The 16,370-nt window shown below is 55.8% G+C and overlaps 2 protein-coding genes across 6 annotated transcripts; one reads left to right on the plus strand and one right to left on the minus strand.

The window, feature by feature from the left end:
• Positions 1-321: 321 nt before the first annotated feature.
• On the plus strand, positions 322-6,161 carry AMIGO1 (adhesion molecule with Ig like domain 1). Of its 2 annotated transcripts, none has more exons than XM_036109852.2 (2): positions 322-976; positions 1,351-6,161. In XM_036109852.2, the coding sequence occupies exon 2, from the start codon at positions 1,416-1,418 to the stop codon at positions 2,895-2,897; it is 1,482 nt and encodes a 493-aa protein (XP_035965745.1). In that variant the 5' UTR covers positions 322-976; positions 1,351-1,415; the 3' UTR covers positions 2,898-6,161. The 2 variants fall into 2 exon arrangements, with proteins under 2 accessions (XP_035965745.1, XP_035965743.1); XM_036109850.2 differs by having other exon boundaries at positions 322-890.
• A 3,511-nt stretch (positions 6,162-9,672) lies between these two features.
• On the minus strand, positions 9,673-15,289 carry CYB561D1 (cytochrome b561 family member D1). 4 transcript variants are annotated; one of them, XM_078072636.1, is made up of 4 exons: positions 15,062-15,289; positions 14,492-14,529; positions 13,396-13,895; positions 9,673-10,636 (listed from the first exon to the last, which is right to left on the minus strand). In XM_078072636.1, exons 1-4 carry the CDS (start codon positions 15,207-15,209, stop codon positions 10,537-10,539), a joined length of 786 nt encoding a protein of 261 aa, XP_077928762.1. In that variant the 5' UTR covers positions 15,210-15,289; the 3' UTR covers positions 9,673-10,536. The 4 variants fall into 4 exon arrangements, with proteins under 4 accessions (XP_077928762.1, XP_077928761.1, XP_035965748.1 ...); XM_078072635.1 differs by having other exon boundaries at positions 13,396-13,943; XM_036109855.2 differs by lacking the exon at positions 9,673-10,636 and having other exon boundaries at positions 12,127-13,895.
• Between the last annotated feature and the right edge of the window lie 1,081 nt (positions 15,290-16,370).

Genomic DNA, 16,370 nt, shown 5'->3' on the forward strand with positions numbered 1-16,370 from the left:
CGCTCCCCGTTACCTGCACTCTGCCCACCTGGCTTGCAGGCTGCGGAAATGTACCCTTCGGTGGTACCCCAACGATGGTGGAATAACAAGACTGAAACACAACAAGGCTCTTCCCCAAATCTTTCCCACATTTTTGAGACTTCACAGTCCTAGAGAGAGAAGTGGGGGAACCTCAGAACGTGACTAATGAATTTCCCGCCAATACTGACAGGCGGGAGCCGAGCCAGGTGGCTTTAATTTGTAGGATGAGAAGACATGTGACGCTTCTTGTCCCGGAGTCAGTTGCCTCGCATTCATTCCAGCTAGACCTAGTTTCCCCGGGAGCGGTTTCGGTAGGTGGAAGGGTGGCGGACAGTGACAAGAATTCCAGAAGGTGGAGGAAGCAATAGGGGAGCTAGGGGCCAGAATCCCCTGGTGACGGTTTCGGTCCCCAGGCCCCGGCCCCGACTCCCTCGGAGGGAAGACGACCTGGCGCGCGGCCGCCCGTCCTGCTCCGACACAAACACACGCACGTGCGCCCCGCCCCCGCCGCGCGCACGCGCCCCGAGGCTCCGGCGGCGGCGACGGGCGCGCGCGCGGTGCTCGCTGCCCCCACGCCGCTCCCTCCGCTCGGATCGCGGCGCCTCCCGCTCCCTGCACCGCTCCTCGCCGGACCCGCGGAACCGGAGGCGGCGGCCGTGGTCGGTGGGCTCCTGCGGGTGCAGCGGTCGAGGCGGCGGCGCGGGGGAGCGGAGCGGAACCCGGCAAGTCCCCGGGAGGCGATGTGGCCGGGCGCGGGCCCCTGCGTGAGGCGAGCGCCGCGACAGGCCGGCCGGTGAGGCGCCGCTTGGGGGAGGCCGCGACGGAGCTCCCGGACCCGCCATGGGCTGAGACGCGTCCTTGCCGAGCAGGTGCAGTGACCAGCGGTCCCGGGGGTGCCCGCCCCGACAGGCCCCCGGGAACCCTCAACCCCGGCAGTAGGCGCCCTACCCAGCAGGTGTGCCCTGTTGACCTTCCCTCGGCTCTTCCCCAGAGGCCCTGCTGACCCCACTGTCAAACCCGGCGCGCGCAGCCCCTAACTAACATCCGGGGCATAGCCCCATCCTACCCTCCGTGACCCGAGCCCGGCAGGCCCCTGTGCTCACCTCCTCTGCCCAGTGTTTTGAGCCCACTGCCGGCACAGCGCTTGGGAACTACCCAGCATCTCCTCGTTTCTCTTGTAGCCCAACATAGGGGTGGAGGAGGGGTGGGGGGTGGAGTGTGACAGGGAGGAGGAAGGGTCAGTCCTTCCCTGCAGAGGCCCTGGTGACCCCAATCCCCTCCTCTCTCTCTTAAGCCTGGGGTGAAAGTGACCCTTCCTTATCCCACCAGAACATGCCCGGGTGACTCTCTCCCCGATCTTCCTGGTGGCCTTCCTCGCCCTTCCCAGTGACACTATGCAACCCCAGCGCGACCCGGGAGGCCTCGGGCTCCTGCTGCTGTCCTTGAGCCTGCTCCTCTTGGAGGCGGCCAGGGCCGGCCGGCCTGTGGTTAGCTGTCCTGCTGCCTGCCTGTGCGCCAGCAACATCCTCAGCTGCTCCAAGCAGCAGCTGCCCAACGTGCCGCACTCCTTGCCCAGCTACACGGCGCTGCTCGACCTCAGCCACAACAACCTGAGCCGCCTGCGGGCCGAGTGGACCCCCACGCGCCTGGTCCACCTGCAGTCCCTGCTGCTGAGCCACAACCACCTGAACTTCATCTCCTCCGAGGCCTTTTCCCCCGTACCCAACCTGCGCTACCTGGACCTTTCCTCCAACCAGCTGCGCACACTGGACGAGTTCCTGTTCAGTGAGCTGCAGGCCCTGGAAGTCCTACTGCTCTACAACAACCACATCGTGGCAGTGGACCGCTGCGCCTTCGACGACATGGCCCAGCTGCAGAAACTCTACCTGAGCCAGAACCAGATTTCCCGCTTCCCTCTGGAACTGGTCAAGGAAGGAGCCAAGCTCCCCAAACTCACCCTCCTGGATCTCTCGTCCAACAAGCTCAAGAACTTACCGCTGCCCGACCTGCAGAAGCTGCCCGCGTGGATCAAGAACGGGCTGTACCTCCATAACAACCCCCTGCACTGCGACTGTGAGCTCTACCAGCTCTTCTCGCACTGGCAGCACCGGCAGCTGAGCTCTGTGACGGACTTCCAGGAGGACCTGTACTGCGTGAGCTCCAAGAAGCTGCTCAACGTCTTCAACCTGAGCTTCCTCAACTGCAGCGAGTACAAGGAGCGTGCCTGGGAAGCCCACCTGGGGGACACCTTGACCATCAAGTGTGACACCAAGCAGCAGGGGATGACCAAGGTGTGGGTGACGCCAAGCAATGAGCGGGTGCTAGATGAGCTGGCCAACGGCACGGTGACGGTGTCCAAGGACGGCAGTCTTCATTTCCGGCAGGTGCGGGTTGAGGACGGGGGCGTGTATACCTGCCACGCCACGGGGGACGCTTTCAACGAGACGCTGTCTGTGGAGTTGAAAGTGTATAATTTCACCCTGCACGGCCACCATGACACCCTCAACACGGCCTACACCACCCTAGTGGGCTGCATCCTCAGCGTGGTCCTCGTCCTCATATACCTGTACCTTACCCCTTGCCGATGCTGGTGCCGGGGTGTCGAGAAACCGTCCAGCCATCAAGGAGACAGCCTCAGCTCTTCCATGCTTAGCACCACCCCCAACCACGATCCTATGGCTGGTGGGGACAAGGACGATGGTTTTGACCGGCGGGTGGCCTTCCTGGAACCTGCTGGTCCTGGGCAGGGTCAAAACGGCAAGCTCAAGCCAGGCAACACCCTGCCAGTGCCCGAGGCAACCGGCAAGGGCCAGCGGAGGATGTCGGATCCGGAATCGGTCAGCTCGGTCTTCTCTGATACACCCATTGTGGTGTGAGCAGGATGGGTTGGTGGGGAGATTCTGCCCCAGGAGAGGTAATGCACCCCTGAAGGATATGAGGGCATGGAAGAGCGGGCTGGCTGCCCAAGGGAGTGGGTTCCCCCTGACCTCAAGGGAATTGGTCACGGGTACAGTAGCTGGCTCGACCTCAACCAGGGTGTGGCTGCCACGACTTTCAAATAGGGATATATTAATCCTCAGGCAAGTGCTACACCCCTACCCAAAGCCCTGGGAATTCTCCATGTGGTAGAGGAAAAGGAGCATGTCTGAATTGGGTGGGAATGAGGAAGGGGTGGGGGGAAGAGCAGATTCCCTAAACTTTTTCGAGGTCATCCTTAGCTCCTTAAGAGAAAATCATTCGGGGGGAAAAAAAAATTTTTTTTTTTTTTTCTATCTCTGCCCACCCACACCTGTGATGTTGTGTGTGTTGGGGGGCGGATCTTCCACAGGAGCCACACTGGGGAAGAGCTGTAGCATCTTATTTGGCCAGGAAGTCACACTTCACAGCTGAGGAAATTGGAAACCTTGGGAAAAAGGAGTCAGGAAAAGGCTGAGACCTCGATAACGCTCCCTAAAGCTGTTGTGATTTCCCACTAAATGCGTCTCTTTGCCGATGAGTCCTGGGTGGACAGATCTTTGCAGGAGTCTGGCCTGCCGCCTGTCAGATATAGCGACAATGAGAGATGTGGTACCTGTGCCAGGCCCTGGAATCAGTGGCACAGAGGGATACAGCATGAACTGAGGGGGTCTGTGTCACGGGACGGGTGCCGGCACAGAACTCGTAGATGGCGGATAAACTCCAGATGCGCTGATTGTCTGGTTGGTGAAACCCTTGGGTAGCACTTGGTTCCCAGTACCTGTGTGTCAGACCAGGGTGGGGGCTGCTGAAAGCAGAGCTTTAATGCATGCCTGCCACAACCTGGGATGGGGGGCCGCTTCAACACGAGGAGGAGGAGGAGGAGGAGGAAGAGGAGGGTAAATCAGCCTCTGTAATGTAGCATCCAGCCGGACCTACCTGATTGCCTGATGCCATCTCTTCCCTCAGGCTTCTTAGCAAGCTCGGGTGGGATTGAGTTTTCCCTAATATGCTGCTCTGCAAATGGAGGAATCCTGGAGAGTCTGGCCCCAGCTGCGTTACACGGGGCTTGGGGATGGAGGGGACCGGTTATGTGTCTTCTCTATGTTGACACCCTGCTGCGAAGCCAACGCATGGGATTTCATCATCCAAGGGGTTGGAACTGGGTGGTCTCTGCCCCAGAATGGCAAGTTGGAGTGCGGCTTAGAGCCCTGCCCCTCTCCACAAGGTTCCAGGCAGTCCTGTTAACAGAGACGCTGGCAGTAAACTTTCAGAAGGAAAGTTCTGCCGCCGCCATCCCTCTCAGCCAGAGGTCGGTGCAGTTGTGACGGTCAGACCAGAGGAACTTAAGAGCGGGCCCAACATTCCATTCCATCCAGGGATGCAGAATATTTTGGGTATGGAAATGACTGCACCCTTTGACTATCCTGCAGGCCCTGGGAGATGAGTGCTCCGAGCTTTGGCAAGGGGATGAGCAGGGCAAAGGTGAAAATGTTCTCTGACGTTGGTCTTTTTCAGTGTCTCCCCTTCTCCCAACCAAGCTCCCTGTCCATTGGACGTTCTCCAGATCTTCTAGTTTTCTGACCTGCTCTTTAGGTTCCAAGAGGTATGTCCTCTACCTGCGGGTGAGGGCTGCTTGCTAGGAGGGCCTGACTCCCGCTGCCTGTTAAGATTGGGAAAGGGGACTGGAACTCAACATCTTCCCTTGTCTGTTCCTGGGATGTCAAGACTGCTGTCCATCCTTTCTTAGTAACCTAGTTTGTCGAGAGAGGTGCAGCGTTTCCCTCAAGTACTTGCATGCTCCTAGGTATGCATGCTTCCAAGTGTGCATGCACACTAGCGCCTTGACTTCCCTCGGGACAGTGATTCTGTAGTCCCCACTAATGTCCCTGGTTCACAGTGGGTTCCACCTATGTGCCCAACTTCATGCACACAGCTACCTTGCCCCATGGGAGAGACAGTGACCACGCCAGGCTCCCCAGATACAAACACTTGTACTTTTCATTTCTGAACTCCCTGAAGCTTTTCCCGCATCTCCGTGGCACTGAGTAACTTCTCTGCAAAGACTAGAGTTAGGAGAACCGCAGGTTGGCGACCTGGGGAGAAGGGATGATGAGGAGCTGGCTGGTTCTTCAGACCCCTCAGAAACCTTCTTGGATTAAAGACAATATATATGAGAAATAAATGTAGAACTAGGTCAGTGATGGACCCAGAAGGAAACAGGCAGGGGAACAAGCAGCAATAAGTTGTTCTTCTTGTGTTAACTGTCCTGGAAAGACAGGGGTATGAAGGAAAAGTTGTCTTTTATATTCCAGAGACGTCTGAGGATTTTGTTACTGGAGCCATAGTGACCAGGCCACCCTCCTCAGACTTATTAAGGAACCGGGGGAAATCTCATCTCCACGCTGCAGTTTCCCACTGGGCACCACCTAGGGCTCTGAAAATCTTTAGGATAAATGTCAAATGAAGTTGGCCTTCTGGAGCATTCTGAGCTCCTGAGGACTAGGAGGGCCATTTTCTTCAGAAGTCCTACCCAGTTTAAGGAATAAGAAAAGACCCTGAGGCCCTATGTCTCCCTACTATATCCACTAGGTAGGCCCCTCGTTTGAAAGACTGGTAGATGTGTCTGGCTGCCCCACCAGGAGAGTGAACTGATTAGCCTCTTCCCGTCATTTCAGTTGATAGAACCCAAAGGTAGCTTTCTACTTGGGCGATTAGGTACTCAGCATATATAAGCTCACTAGAACCTTGTGTTGGAAACTGCCAGGTCTGATAATAAAAAGCTGAGAAATCCCTCCCTCCCTTCCCCCCATCCTGAACCCATAAACCAGACATATCTCCCAGGAAGCAGGTGTCCCTGGAGACAGAATATGACAGGGCTCTACAATCTGTCTATGTGATTATTTGTGATCTTTTTTTCTTTGCCTGTATTTATGGGGCTCCTAGGAAGGGGCCACGAGAGGGGACAGCCCAGCTGGGGACAGTAAAGCTGACTGATTCCCATTTTCTGTGTGTCCTTACCTCTGTACTTCTTGTCTCCCTGCTGGCGAAGCAAGCAGGCCTCCCTGTGTCCAGGACCCCATCCCTCCCACTTATGTACATCCAGGCTGGCAAACCTTGGAGCCTCTGAGCTCTGAAAACTAGACTATGATCATTAAACCTGGCTTGAGTCTCTGTTCTGGCAATCTGTGACTGGTTTATTTATCTTTTCAGCCTGTGGGTAGGGCTCACTGTGCCTCAGAAGCGTGTGGCCTAAGGAGAGGATATTTAAATGCCGTTATAAAGGCAAGGGCAGAGGCCACATCCAGGCATGAAAATAGACCAGGGTCAGGGAACTTTTTTCTGTGAAGAGCCAGACAGTAAATACGTTAGGCTTTGCAGGCCGGGCGCTCTCTGTTACAGCGACTTAGTCGGGCCACGGTAGCAGGACGGTCACCACAGACAGTACATAAACTGCAGAGTGTGGTTCCAGTACAACTTCATTTACAGACATTGAAATCTGAATTTCGTATCATTTTCATGCGGCTTTTGAGTTTTTTCAACCATTTAAAAATATAAAAACTCTTATTAGCTCACAGACCATATAAAACCCAGCAGTGGGGCTGGTTTGGGCCAGCTGACCATAGTTTCCCGACCTGATAGATTCTCAAAAGAAACGTCACTGATGCTATAGCAGGAGAGTTTAGAAATTCTTTAACTTGGGGCTACAGCCTGTGGATAATGAAGTCTTCCTGGATGCCTGGGAAGGAGGGCCGCCTCCCCACAGAGTTCTCTTAAAAGTCTGGATGAAGCCTACTAACTGTGCTATGGAAAAACGCTTGCACTGGATTAAAAGAATTGGTGGAAAGCAGCTCAGTTTCAGTATTTTGGTTATTGCCTGTATTTTTTTCATACTGTAAATGGTAACTATCTTAGTTTGGCTCAAAGCATATTCATTGAATGGGCAGGTTAATACTCACTGACAGTTTAATGTGTCCCAGGCATTGCATAGACAGAGAAATGCAACCCTCACGTTCTTGGTACGGACACAGCCTACCAGAAATTGGACCCGGCTCTGCTAAACTCTGAGCATGCAACTTCTTTGGCTACTCTCTTGGTACTTCTGGAAGGAGATCGTCATGGTAGAGTCCCAAGAGGGGAGAGGAAATGGTATAAGGAAAACAAATTAAAAACCAGAATTTAAATCATTACCTAATTTCCTACATTGATAAAATCTTGACCAAAGGCAGCCCTCCTCTGTCTGGAGAGTTGTCTTGTTCTCTTCATGAGGAACCACCGAAGGAGACGCCTCACCAGCCACATAAGACAAATCAACCTTGGCAGGCAAGTGAAATGGCAGATGATGCCGGAGTGCTCCCATAGTCTACATTTACATGGCACTTTTTCATCTTTTCAAAGCAGTTTTTGCTGCGGCTGATGTTGGCCAAGAAGAGGACGCTGGTAAAGAGAATGGGTCTGGGAAGACTGCTAGGTGTTCTCGCATCATGGCCTGTGCCAAGCCCTGACTCTGAGCCTGAAAAGTTTTGGTGCTCCTTTCCCCCATCATGCCAAAGAAGTCCATGGCTGCATCTCAGGCCCCCCACCCCCAAGCCACAAGAAACTCCCTAAGTTCTGGTCAAGACATGCAATTTTGTCTGCCATGTCTTGCGGCACTCTCCTTAGCTCCTCTTAGGTGGCATTTCGGGGGAGTGGGGGAGGCTAATAGGACAGGTGCCTTGTAGAACAGAAGTTGAGAGTTCAGTTGCACTGGCCAGCCTCGTCTCCCTTCCTCTTGACCTCTCACTCCCTTCCCTTCTGCAGCTGTAGTTCTTGTACCGCTTACCTTGGCTCCCAGGAAACCACTGTGAAGCTTCTTTCCCCATCCACACTGTAGAAAAGGCTCAGACCTGTGCAGTAGGAAGGTTGGCTTTTCTGGTCTGGCTGCAGTGAGCCTTTCCTTCCTCTCATGGGGCTTGAGAGAGGAAAGCTAAAGTAGCTGCCACATCAAGCCTCTTCATCAGGCTTATATGCTATTGGGTAGGAGATCCCAAGTGGTAAAAATACACAGACCTGCCCTGAGGCCTTCCAGTCTACGTCAGCGTGGTTACTGTCCCAGAAACGGAGGGTGTGGAACTGTGGCCTGAGAGACCCATCCTTCTGTGAGCCAGGACACGGAGCCCGGCAGGGAGACTTCCAGGCACCCTATGGCACTGGCATACATAAGGTGAGAGTCATTGGCCCCAAAGTTAGGGGTGTGTGTATGCGCCTGCACACAGGGTGAAGCAGCACTGTAGCTGGACATAACTTGGTGCTGCTTTCCCCTCACCTCCCACTGCTCCCTTGCTTGGCCATACTTTTCTTTTGATGGGGTCTAGCCAGAAAGGCCCAGCTCAGTCCTGGGCTTAGAAAGCACAGCGAGATAACTCACAATCTGCTTTAAAGAGAGGGGTGCTGGGGGCCCCTCATGCACACTCAATAAGACAAAGAGTTGAATCCTCTGGTACCACAGAATGGCCTGAAGTAGCTATTTAATCTGCTTTTAGCAGAGGTTAAAAAAATCATCTGGGAAATTCTGACAATAACGGGTAGATTAAAAACTGGGGCTCTTATTCCCTGTACATTGGGGACTAGCCAAGCCTTCTGGGCGGATGGGTGAGGGAAGGTTGTCTTACTGGAGGTATTTTGGGTCTGCTTTAAGCTTAGCCCCATGCTAAGAACTGTCTCCTTCAAACCACCCTCAAGTCTGGGGCCCTGTCTTCCTGCATTGTCACCTGTCTTCTCCGTGCCTGTGCTGGTGAGACATGTCAGGGCCATGCCCACAACACCTGACCAGTGTCTCACTGCTGGGTCCCAGGTTGGGAAAAAACAAGATAAAAACCTGAATACACAATACCCAGCCTCTGCACTGCTGTGGTTCCTGCCTCTCTGTGTGCACCCCAGGCCAACTGCTGGCAGTCCTCAGACAAATGGAACAGAAACTATCCTTCCCCTAATTTAACATGGAACTAGAACTGCTTTCCTTGGTGTGTGTGTGTGTGTGTGTGTGTGTGTGTGTGTGTGTGTGTGTGTGTGTGTGTGTGTGTGTGTGCGCGCGCGCACGTGTATGTGTGTTTTAATTCCTATAAAACCCTGTAAGGAGGAGGGGACTGTGACCCTCCTCCAGGAGCCCGTGACCAAGCTACACGTGTCACAGATCTGCATCGCCAGCGCCTGTTATGAGGGCCGGAGGCAGGCCTTGCTCAGCCTGGGGCTACAGGGGAAACCAGCGTGGGGGGGCAGTGGCATGTTCATTACTGTTGCGCCTGCCTTCCTGGCTTGTCTGCTGCACTTTTCCTTCAGAAGCACAGAATTAGGTAGGAGAGATGTAGACAGACTTGTGACCTGCTCCAGGAACTTCAGGCTGGACGAGGGGACAAGTGCACTGATTTCCAGATTTACAATCAGCCCCATGCCCTGAAACCACCAGGCAGGCAGCACTTAGGGCTGGCTTCGCTAGGCTCATAACCTTGGTGGCATTCCTGACCGGAGTGCACGACAGCTGACCTTGCATCTAGAAGGAGGAAATGTGTGTATGTGTGTTCCCTTACCATGGCCAACAAGACGACCTCTCTGAGACTTGGGTCCCCTAGGCATCATTATCCATAACCGTTGATCGCCTCCCTAAAAGCAGCATCAAACCCAGAGCCAGGCCGATTAAGAGAGTCAAGGACAAGAACATACTTGTAAACACACCTGTTTCCATTTGTTTAATGCTTTGGACTTTCCAATGCCTGTTAACATAAATTCTCTGCTCTGACCCTCCCAACATCCCTGTGAGGCAGGTGGAGCAGTGAGCCGTTTGCCTCTGGCCACACCGTTGTTAGGAGCCGACCAAACCCAGACTGCAGCTTTCCTGGCTCCCGGGTCAGTGCGCTTTTTGCTGCCTGAGACACGGGCTCTTACGTCAACCAGACACAGGGGCAACAGAGCACTAACCCAGAAGCCTCCCTGCTCCCTAAGCCTGCAGAGGGCCCCCAGAAATGCTGAGATTGGGGCATCAGGGCCAGGGGTGTCCTCTGGAAGTCAAGACAGGTAACAGAGGGAAGGGCAGCATACCTAGAGGAGCCTACACTGTGATCCCCACTTCTTGATCTTTGTCAGGTGAAAAGGCCTTAGCAACGTACTCAGAGGGTGCTCAGGGCCCACTCCCAGAGGAAAGAAGCCTCAAGCCTCAGCTGGGAAGTGAGCCTCTGACCCCCTCCTCTCCCCATTCCATTACACTCCAGCAGCCCAGGAGGAGGGGGAAGGTGAGGGCTGGCTGACTCAGCCTGCAAGTGCCTAGAGCTCTGGAGCTGAAAGGCCCCAGCGCGGTGAAGCTAATGATTATTATTAACTCTGAGCAGGCCTTGGCACTGCAGCCAGCTGGCTCAGGGAGGATGCCTGGATCTCCCACAGTGAGGTTTGAAAAACAAGACCCAGAGCAGCCACGCACGGGGGTGGAAGGGTGGGGTGTCAGGGACTGGGACGGGCAGTCTGTCCTGGGGGCCGGTAGGGAGAGGAGTAACAGGCTGGCAAGGGACAGCAGCTTACCTTCGACGCAGCTCAACAGCCAAGGTGAGGCTGGAAGGCTTCCCCAGACACACAGCTCCTGCCATTCAACACCAACCCCAGCCCGGGTGGGGCTCCAGGGAAGAGGTGGTTACTGGGAAAGATTGGGGGGAGTGGGGGTCTGAACCCAGAACAGTAATCCTGTTACCATTTGGATTTGGTTACAAAAAACATCTACATTTCTAATGTCCTCAAGGTTGAGTCTGAAATATAATCATATTTGGAATCAAGTCTTAGTGAGCCTGATATGCAAATTTGTGCAAACGACATGCATTTTTTTTTTTTTATTTGAGCACCCCGCTTTTTTTTTTTTTTTTTTAAAGGCAAAACAGGCTGACTACTAGCGTCTTTCCCCAGCCAGGGAACAAGGGCAAAAGGGCAGCCATTTGCTTCCTGCCCCCAAGGCCTCTGCCTCACTGCCGAGGTGCCCAGCTAACATCCCAGATGGGGAGATACAGACAGGTGGGGGGAGGACACGCACGCGAGCAGGAGGCGCACGCAGCAGGCAGCCACCCAGCTCCCAGCGGGAGGAAGAGTGCCCTGGCACTGAGGTCTAATGGTTGTCCAGCTGCTGCCCCAGGATGTGAGGGCAGGTGGCGATGCAAGGAGAGACGCAGAGGAGGGGGGCGGGAAGTCCCCCCCAACAATCTGGCCGCCTGGGAAGAAGGGCTCCTCCTGGTGACCTACTCCCCATACTGCAGTCAGCAGGCTCCGCAGAAGACCACCTGTGCCCTCCTCTTGGCGCTGTGCCCCTGCCCTCCAGGCCTCCTGGTCAGAGAGGTGCCAGCTGGGGCCCCTTCCTCCTGCGGAATATAAATGACTTCCCCCTTCCTCCGAGGGCTGGGAATAGACATCAGCTGGCACAGCCCCCGCAGAATGCCGGCTGTCAGCCCGCCCGGCAGCCCCCGCACCACCTGGGAGCAGGCAACACCTCAGGCAGGCTCAGGCTTTGGGGCCCTGGCTGCTTGGCTCGCGGCAGCTGGTGAACCTCACCCCACCCTGTCACCCTGCTGGAGACAGTGAGACTCCCAGCACTGGCTATGACGGGGGAAGAGGAGATGGAGTCCCCGAGCAAAGTGACCCTAGATAAGAATGTCCTTCATGCAGCGCCGGGAACCATCTCTTCCGAGTTCAGACTACACTGGGTAGTCTGAGAGGGGAGAGAAGGCAAGGAGACAGGAATAATCACCCTCTGAAGAGCAGAGACCCCCGCCTTTAGATGCTCCGGGTCTGGAGAGCTGCCGGGAGACGCCATCTGACCCAGCGAGATCCACTCAGAGGACACTTCTGCCCTTGCAGTCCCCATTCCTGGATTATTAAACCATACCAATCTCCTTGCTTCTGAACCACTCAGAGAGGGAGGTCTTAAATCTTAGGAAGACCTGGGGCATCTAAATTACTGCATTCTAGGAACCTGCCCTGCTCCCGGGACCTGGGGCTCCAGCCCCTACACCCAGGCCTCCCAGAGCTTCCACTGAGCTGTCTACCCACCTCAACACCAGCTTTCCTGGCGTGGCTGTCTTCAGTCCTTGCCATGATCTATGGAGGTCCCATCCCCGCCCCCCCCCACCCCACTCCCCCCACCCTGACCCAGCCAGACCACTGTTAACCAGTCTGGCACCCAGCTCACCACTAAGGGCAGTCTGGGGAACTACCTTCAGTTTGGAACAAGGAGGGGGTTTCTGCAGGAAAGAGGGCCCAGCCCTTTTTTGCCAGCTGGCGCCACACTCAGCCCCCTCCTGGGCCGAAGAGCTGGCAAGAGACGGCAACTGAGAAGAGCTTAGCTGAGAAGGGGAACCAGGGAGACTTTGTTTTTCCTAGATCAGAAAAGCCCTACCCCACTTCCTAGCTCTTATTTTGTTCTGAAAGCTTTGGAATACCTCCACAAAGCTATGTGCTAGGGCAAGTACCTGAGCCCTAGGAAGGGCTCGGAGGTGCTCAGGACTGCTGTAGCGCTCAGAACGCCTGGAGGGAAAGGCGCTCGCTCCTGTCCTGCAGCCCTCAAGCCCAGATTCTGAGGTGGGCTGAAGGACGTTCTGCACTGAGCTAAGAAGCCCAGCCAGGAGCCAGAGGCTTGCTGAAGCCAATGCCCTTCTGTTCCTACAAAAGCTTTAAAGTGACTTTAGTGCTTTTAATTGTCTTGGAGTTCAAGAGAGCCTCATCTGGGACTCTTCTCTCCACAGTGCCTGACCCCCTGTGCCCTAGTCCAGGAGCCCAATCAGCAGATTCCTGGAAGGCCACGAGGGCAGACCTGTCCCTGCAGAGGGAATGACGTCCTGAGTCAGCTTAGTGGTCCAGCCCGTGGTCCAGAGCGGGGAGTGTGTTCTGTGGCATCAACCTCATGGACACTGAATGTTGGAGATTGTTTAGAAACACATCCACGACACGGATGCGGAAACTGGTCCCGAGACACGTGACTTGCCTAAGGTTGCCCAATAGATCCTACAGGAACCATAACCCAGGGTCTCTCTCCACACTGCTTTCCTGAAGACCCCAAAAACCACTGCTGTCATTCGTAAGTTACCAGAACCCAATTCTCCATCGGGTACACAGGCAAGAAATGACTGCGAACACCATCACCACCACCACCCAACACTTCCGTCTCCCATCGAGTGGAGGCTTCAGGATCAAGCCCCCCGCCCCCATCACCTTCCAATGCACCCAGTATACTTCCCCATTTCTGCCCACTGAGTAGTCATCAGAAATAGCAGTTTGGGTTTCTGCAGCCCCTGGCCCAGCTAAGAAGTACAAAAACCCTACTACTTCTGAAATGGATCCCCTGAAGGTCACCAAAGGGAACATTTGAGTCCGAGGCAAGTGTCCCACCTACATTCAGAGTTCGCAGGAACTCACATTTCCATTTTCTTCTTTGGCAAGTAGGAGCTGGAGATCTGGTGCATGATCACCAGGGCCGGATAGAGGGGCAGTGCCAGGCACAGGTACCAGGCTGTGCCTTTGATCTGGGCCTGGAACCACACCGAGTACATGCCCAGGAGCACCGTTCCTGTAGCCATCAGGTAGACCACCAGTCCACAAGTCAGATGGTAGAGCTTGAGGCGAGCCACCCTTGAGACCCTTGCTGCCCGAGGACACAGGAGACAGAACCCACACAGTGCCTGACCCCCAGTAGCGAGCAGGGTCAGAGCCCCGACCCAGCTGTGCCAGGACACCAGGTGGGGCAGCTCGCTGCGGGTCCTGCTGAAGATGATGAAGCCCAGGCCCAGGGCTGCACAGAGGACGGCTAGCGTCTGCCCTGCCCAGTGCAGTCGGAGCCGGGCCTTTCGGGAGCAGAAGAAGAACAGGGAGTGTTCAGGCGAGAAGAGCAGGATGGCCTCAGCCATGCAGAAGCAGAACTGTGAACACAGGAGAGGGCCAGTGAGCCTCAGGCCCAGCGGGGAGGCCTAAGAAAAAGGAGGTGCTCTCACACATCCAAACAGGGACGACAAAGGGTGGAGGCTAAAGATCTCCCACCAGGACCTCCTGCCTCACAAGTCGGCATTTCTGGGCACAAGTGGGAATCAAGACTTGAGTGGAAGTCTTATCATTCAGGCTGACCTCCATGCCTACCTCCTCCACAGGCAATGATGACTCCCCATTTCTTGCCCAATGTTAAGCAAATCTTTAGCAAATGTTAAACTGCCTCCTGAACTTTGCGGGGGTAAGGGAGTTGGGGCGGGGCGGGTGACTGGACAACACCACTTCTACTTCCTCCTTTCAGACCCTAGGGGAGAAAGACACGTCTTCCATACCCTCCCAACCCCCCTCAACCACCTGACACTAACTACAGCCCAGCTTTCCATGTCTCCCAATTAGGTTGCAGGGGAAGATGGGGCCCTTGCTCTTTCCCCCACCTCTCTGAGCCTTAGAAGGGCTGAGCCTTCGAAGGCTGGATGCTTCCCTAGGGGGCATTTCCAAACAAATCAGCTGCAGAAAAGCAGCCCAAACTCACCGCCAAGGCCATGAATACAGGGTGCCAGGAGAAAAGACCTAAGAATCAAAGAGAACAGACTGACGGCTGGGTACCATGTTTCTGCCCCTGTGGCTGGCTGGAGCCCAAAGAATCCGGCTACAGGGGACAGGTCAGTGTACCATTCCCAGCCCGAGTCAGGAACTCCGTGCAAAGTGGAGCAGCCAATGGGGCTTAAGGTGAGCAACCAAGGGGGCAAACCCGTCTGGCCTGGGTTCCCCATCCGGCAGCTCGCAGCTGTCAGCCCAGTCCTAGAACGGACCTTGGCCTCCTTTACTTGTATCCTCCACGAGGGGCTCCGCTTCTGAGGAACTGGTGAGTTCAACTGAGTGTCTGCCTTCCCACCCCCGCGCCCAAAGCCCCACCCTTCCAGGACCCACCTCCCGGGGCCCGCCCCACGACGCCGTTACTACCCCTCCACAGCTCGCCCCTCCACTACGGGGCGGGGGGGGGGGTCGTCCCTACTCCAGGTCTCGGAGCGCTCCCAGCGACGCTCCTCCAGCATCCCGGCTCCGCCCCCTTCCCTGGCCCCGCCCCGCCTTGCACACTCACTGGTTCCTGGCCGGGACAACACAGCCATAAAGATGGTGAAGCCTAAAGCCACCAGGTGCGCCAAGACCCCACTGCCTGTCCGCAGCCAGAGGGTCAGTCTCGGCTCCCTCGCCGGAGCGGGAACCGGACCTACCGCCAAGGGCTGCATGGCCGGGCCGGGCCAGCGAACACTCCCAGCAGCTGGAGCGCGCCTTCCGGGTTTGCGATCGCGGAGGCGGCCGCAACGGCGGGAGAGGCCCCTCCCCCGGCCGCCGCCGGCAATACGGCGGCCTCGCCCACAGCGCCCTCTGGGGGCTGGGGGGAAAGCGCGCCGGCCCTGGACAGCCCCGGGGGCAGAAGGGGACCAGACAGCCGGCCGGCCAGCCTGGTTTCTTCGGTCAAACTCATTTGTAATCTTTCTGGCCACAAGGGCTCACGTCTCAAGTAGCCTGTGGAAATTACACTTATGGCAACGGATTCCCCCCAAACCCCAATCACAAACTCCGTGCACTGAACCAAGAGTGTGAAACCAGCGCTTGGAACCGCCTTCCAGAAACACTGGATTTCTCGGCCTGCCCCACACCCTCCTGCCATCCCTTCTTCCGTCTTGTTAAGGGAGTTCAGAGTCCTCCCTGCCTAAAAGCAAGGACACTGGAAGGTAAGGACCAGGCCAAAAACTAGTGCCTGTGCCTGGTGAGTTCAGGTTTGAGGACCCAAGGAGGGAGAGGCAAATGTCACCCCTATTGGCACACTAGCCTCCAGTGGGATAAATGGAAGAACCAGGGCACTGCCAGCCCTTCCCACCTTCACACCATCTGCTCGGCCCTGGGGAGCCAGGTGACCCTGAGGGACCAGGACCTCCCACATTCCTGCTGCGTCCCACACCAGTTTTGTAAGTGATCCTACCTTTCCCCTTCCTGCCTCCAAAAAGGTGTGGTTCAGCTTAAGGAGGCCTACCTGGAGCAAACCCACAGGCCAGGGACAGGGACCAAAACAGTCTGTCCCACAGAAATCACGGACATCCTGAGAGCAGTTACCAACTCCTATCGAGCTCCCCCTGTGGTTGAGAAAATAAGGCTGCTAGGGCAAGGCAGCAAGGGCAGGAACAGCTGAAGAGACTGAGTTCAGAGACAGGATGGAGGCCCAGCGCTGCTGGAAGACTGGAAAAGGGCCAACAGCGAACTCCCACAGACCCTCGGGGCAAAGACCTGAGAGGAGAGCCAGAGGAGTGGCTCCCTTGCCCCTGTCAAGTTTCCCTTCCCAATGGGACCGGAGTCATCTCTGGGATAAAGATTCTGGTGAGCCTTGCTCACTCAGAGCCGTATGCCTC

Source organism: Halichoerus grypus, chromosome 5 (genome assembly GCF_964656455.1).
Source record: "Halichoerus grypus chromosome 5, mHalGry1.hap1.1, whole genome shotgun sequence".
NCBI lineage: Eukaryota > Metazoa > Chordata > Mammalia > Carnivora > Phocidae > Halichoerus > Halichoerus grypus.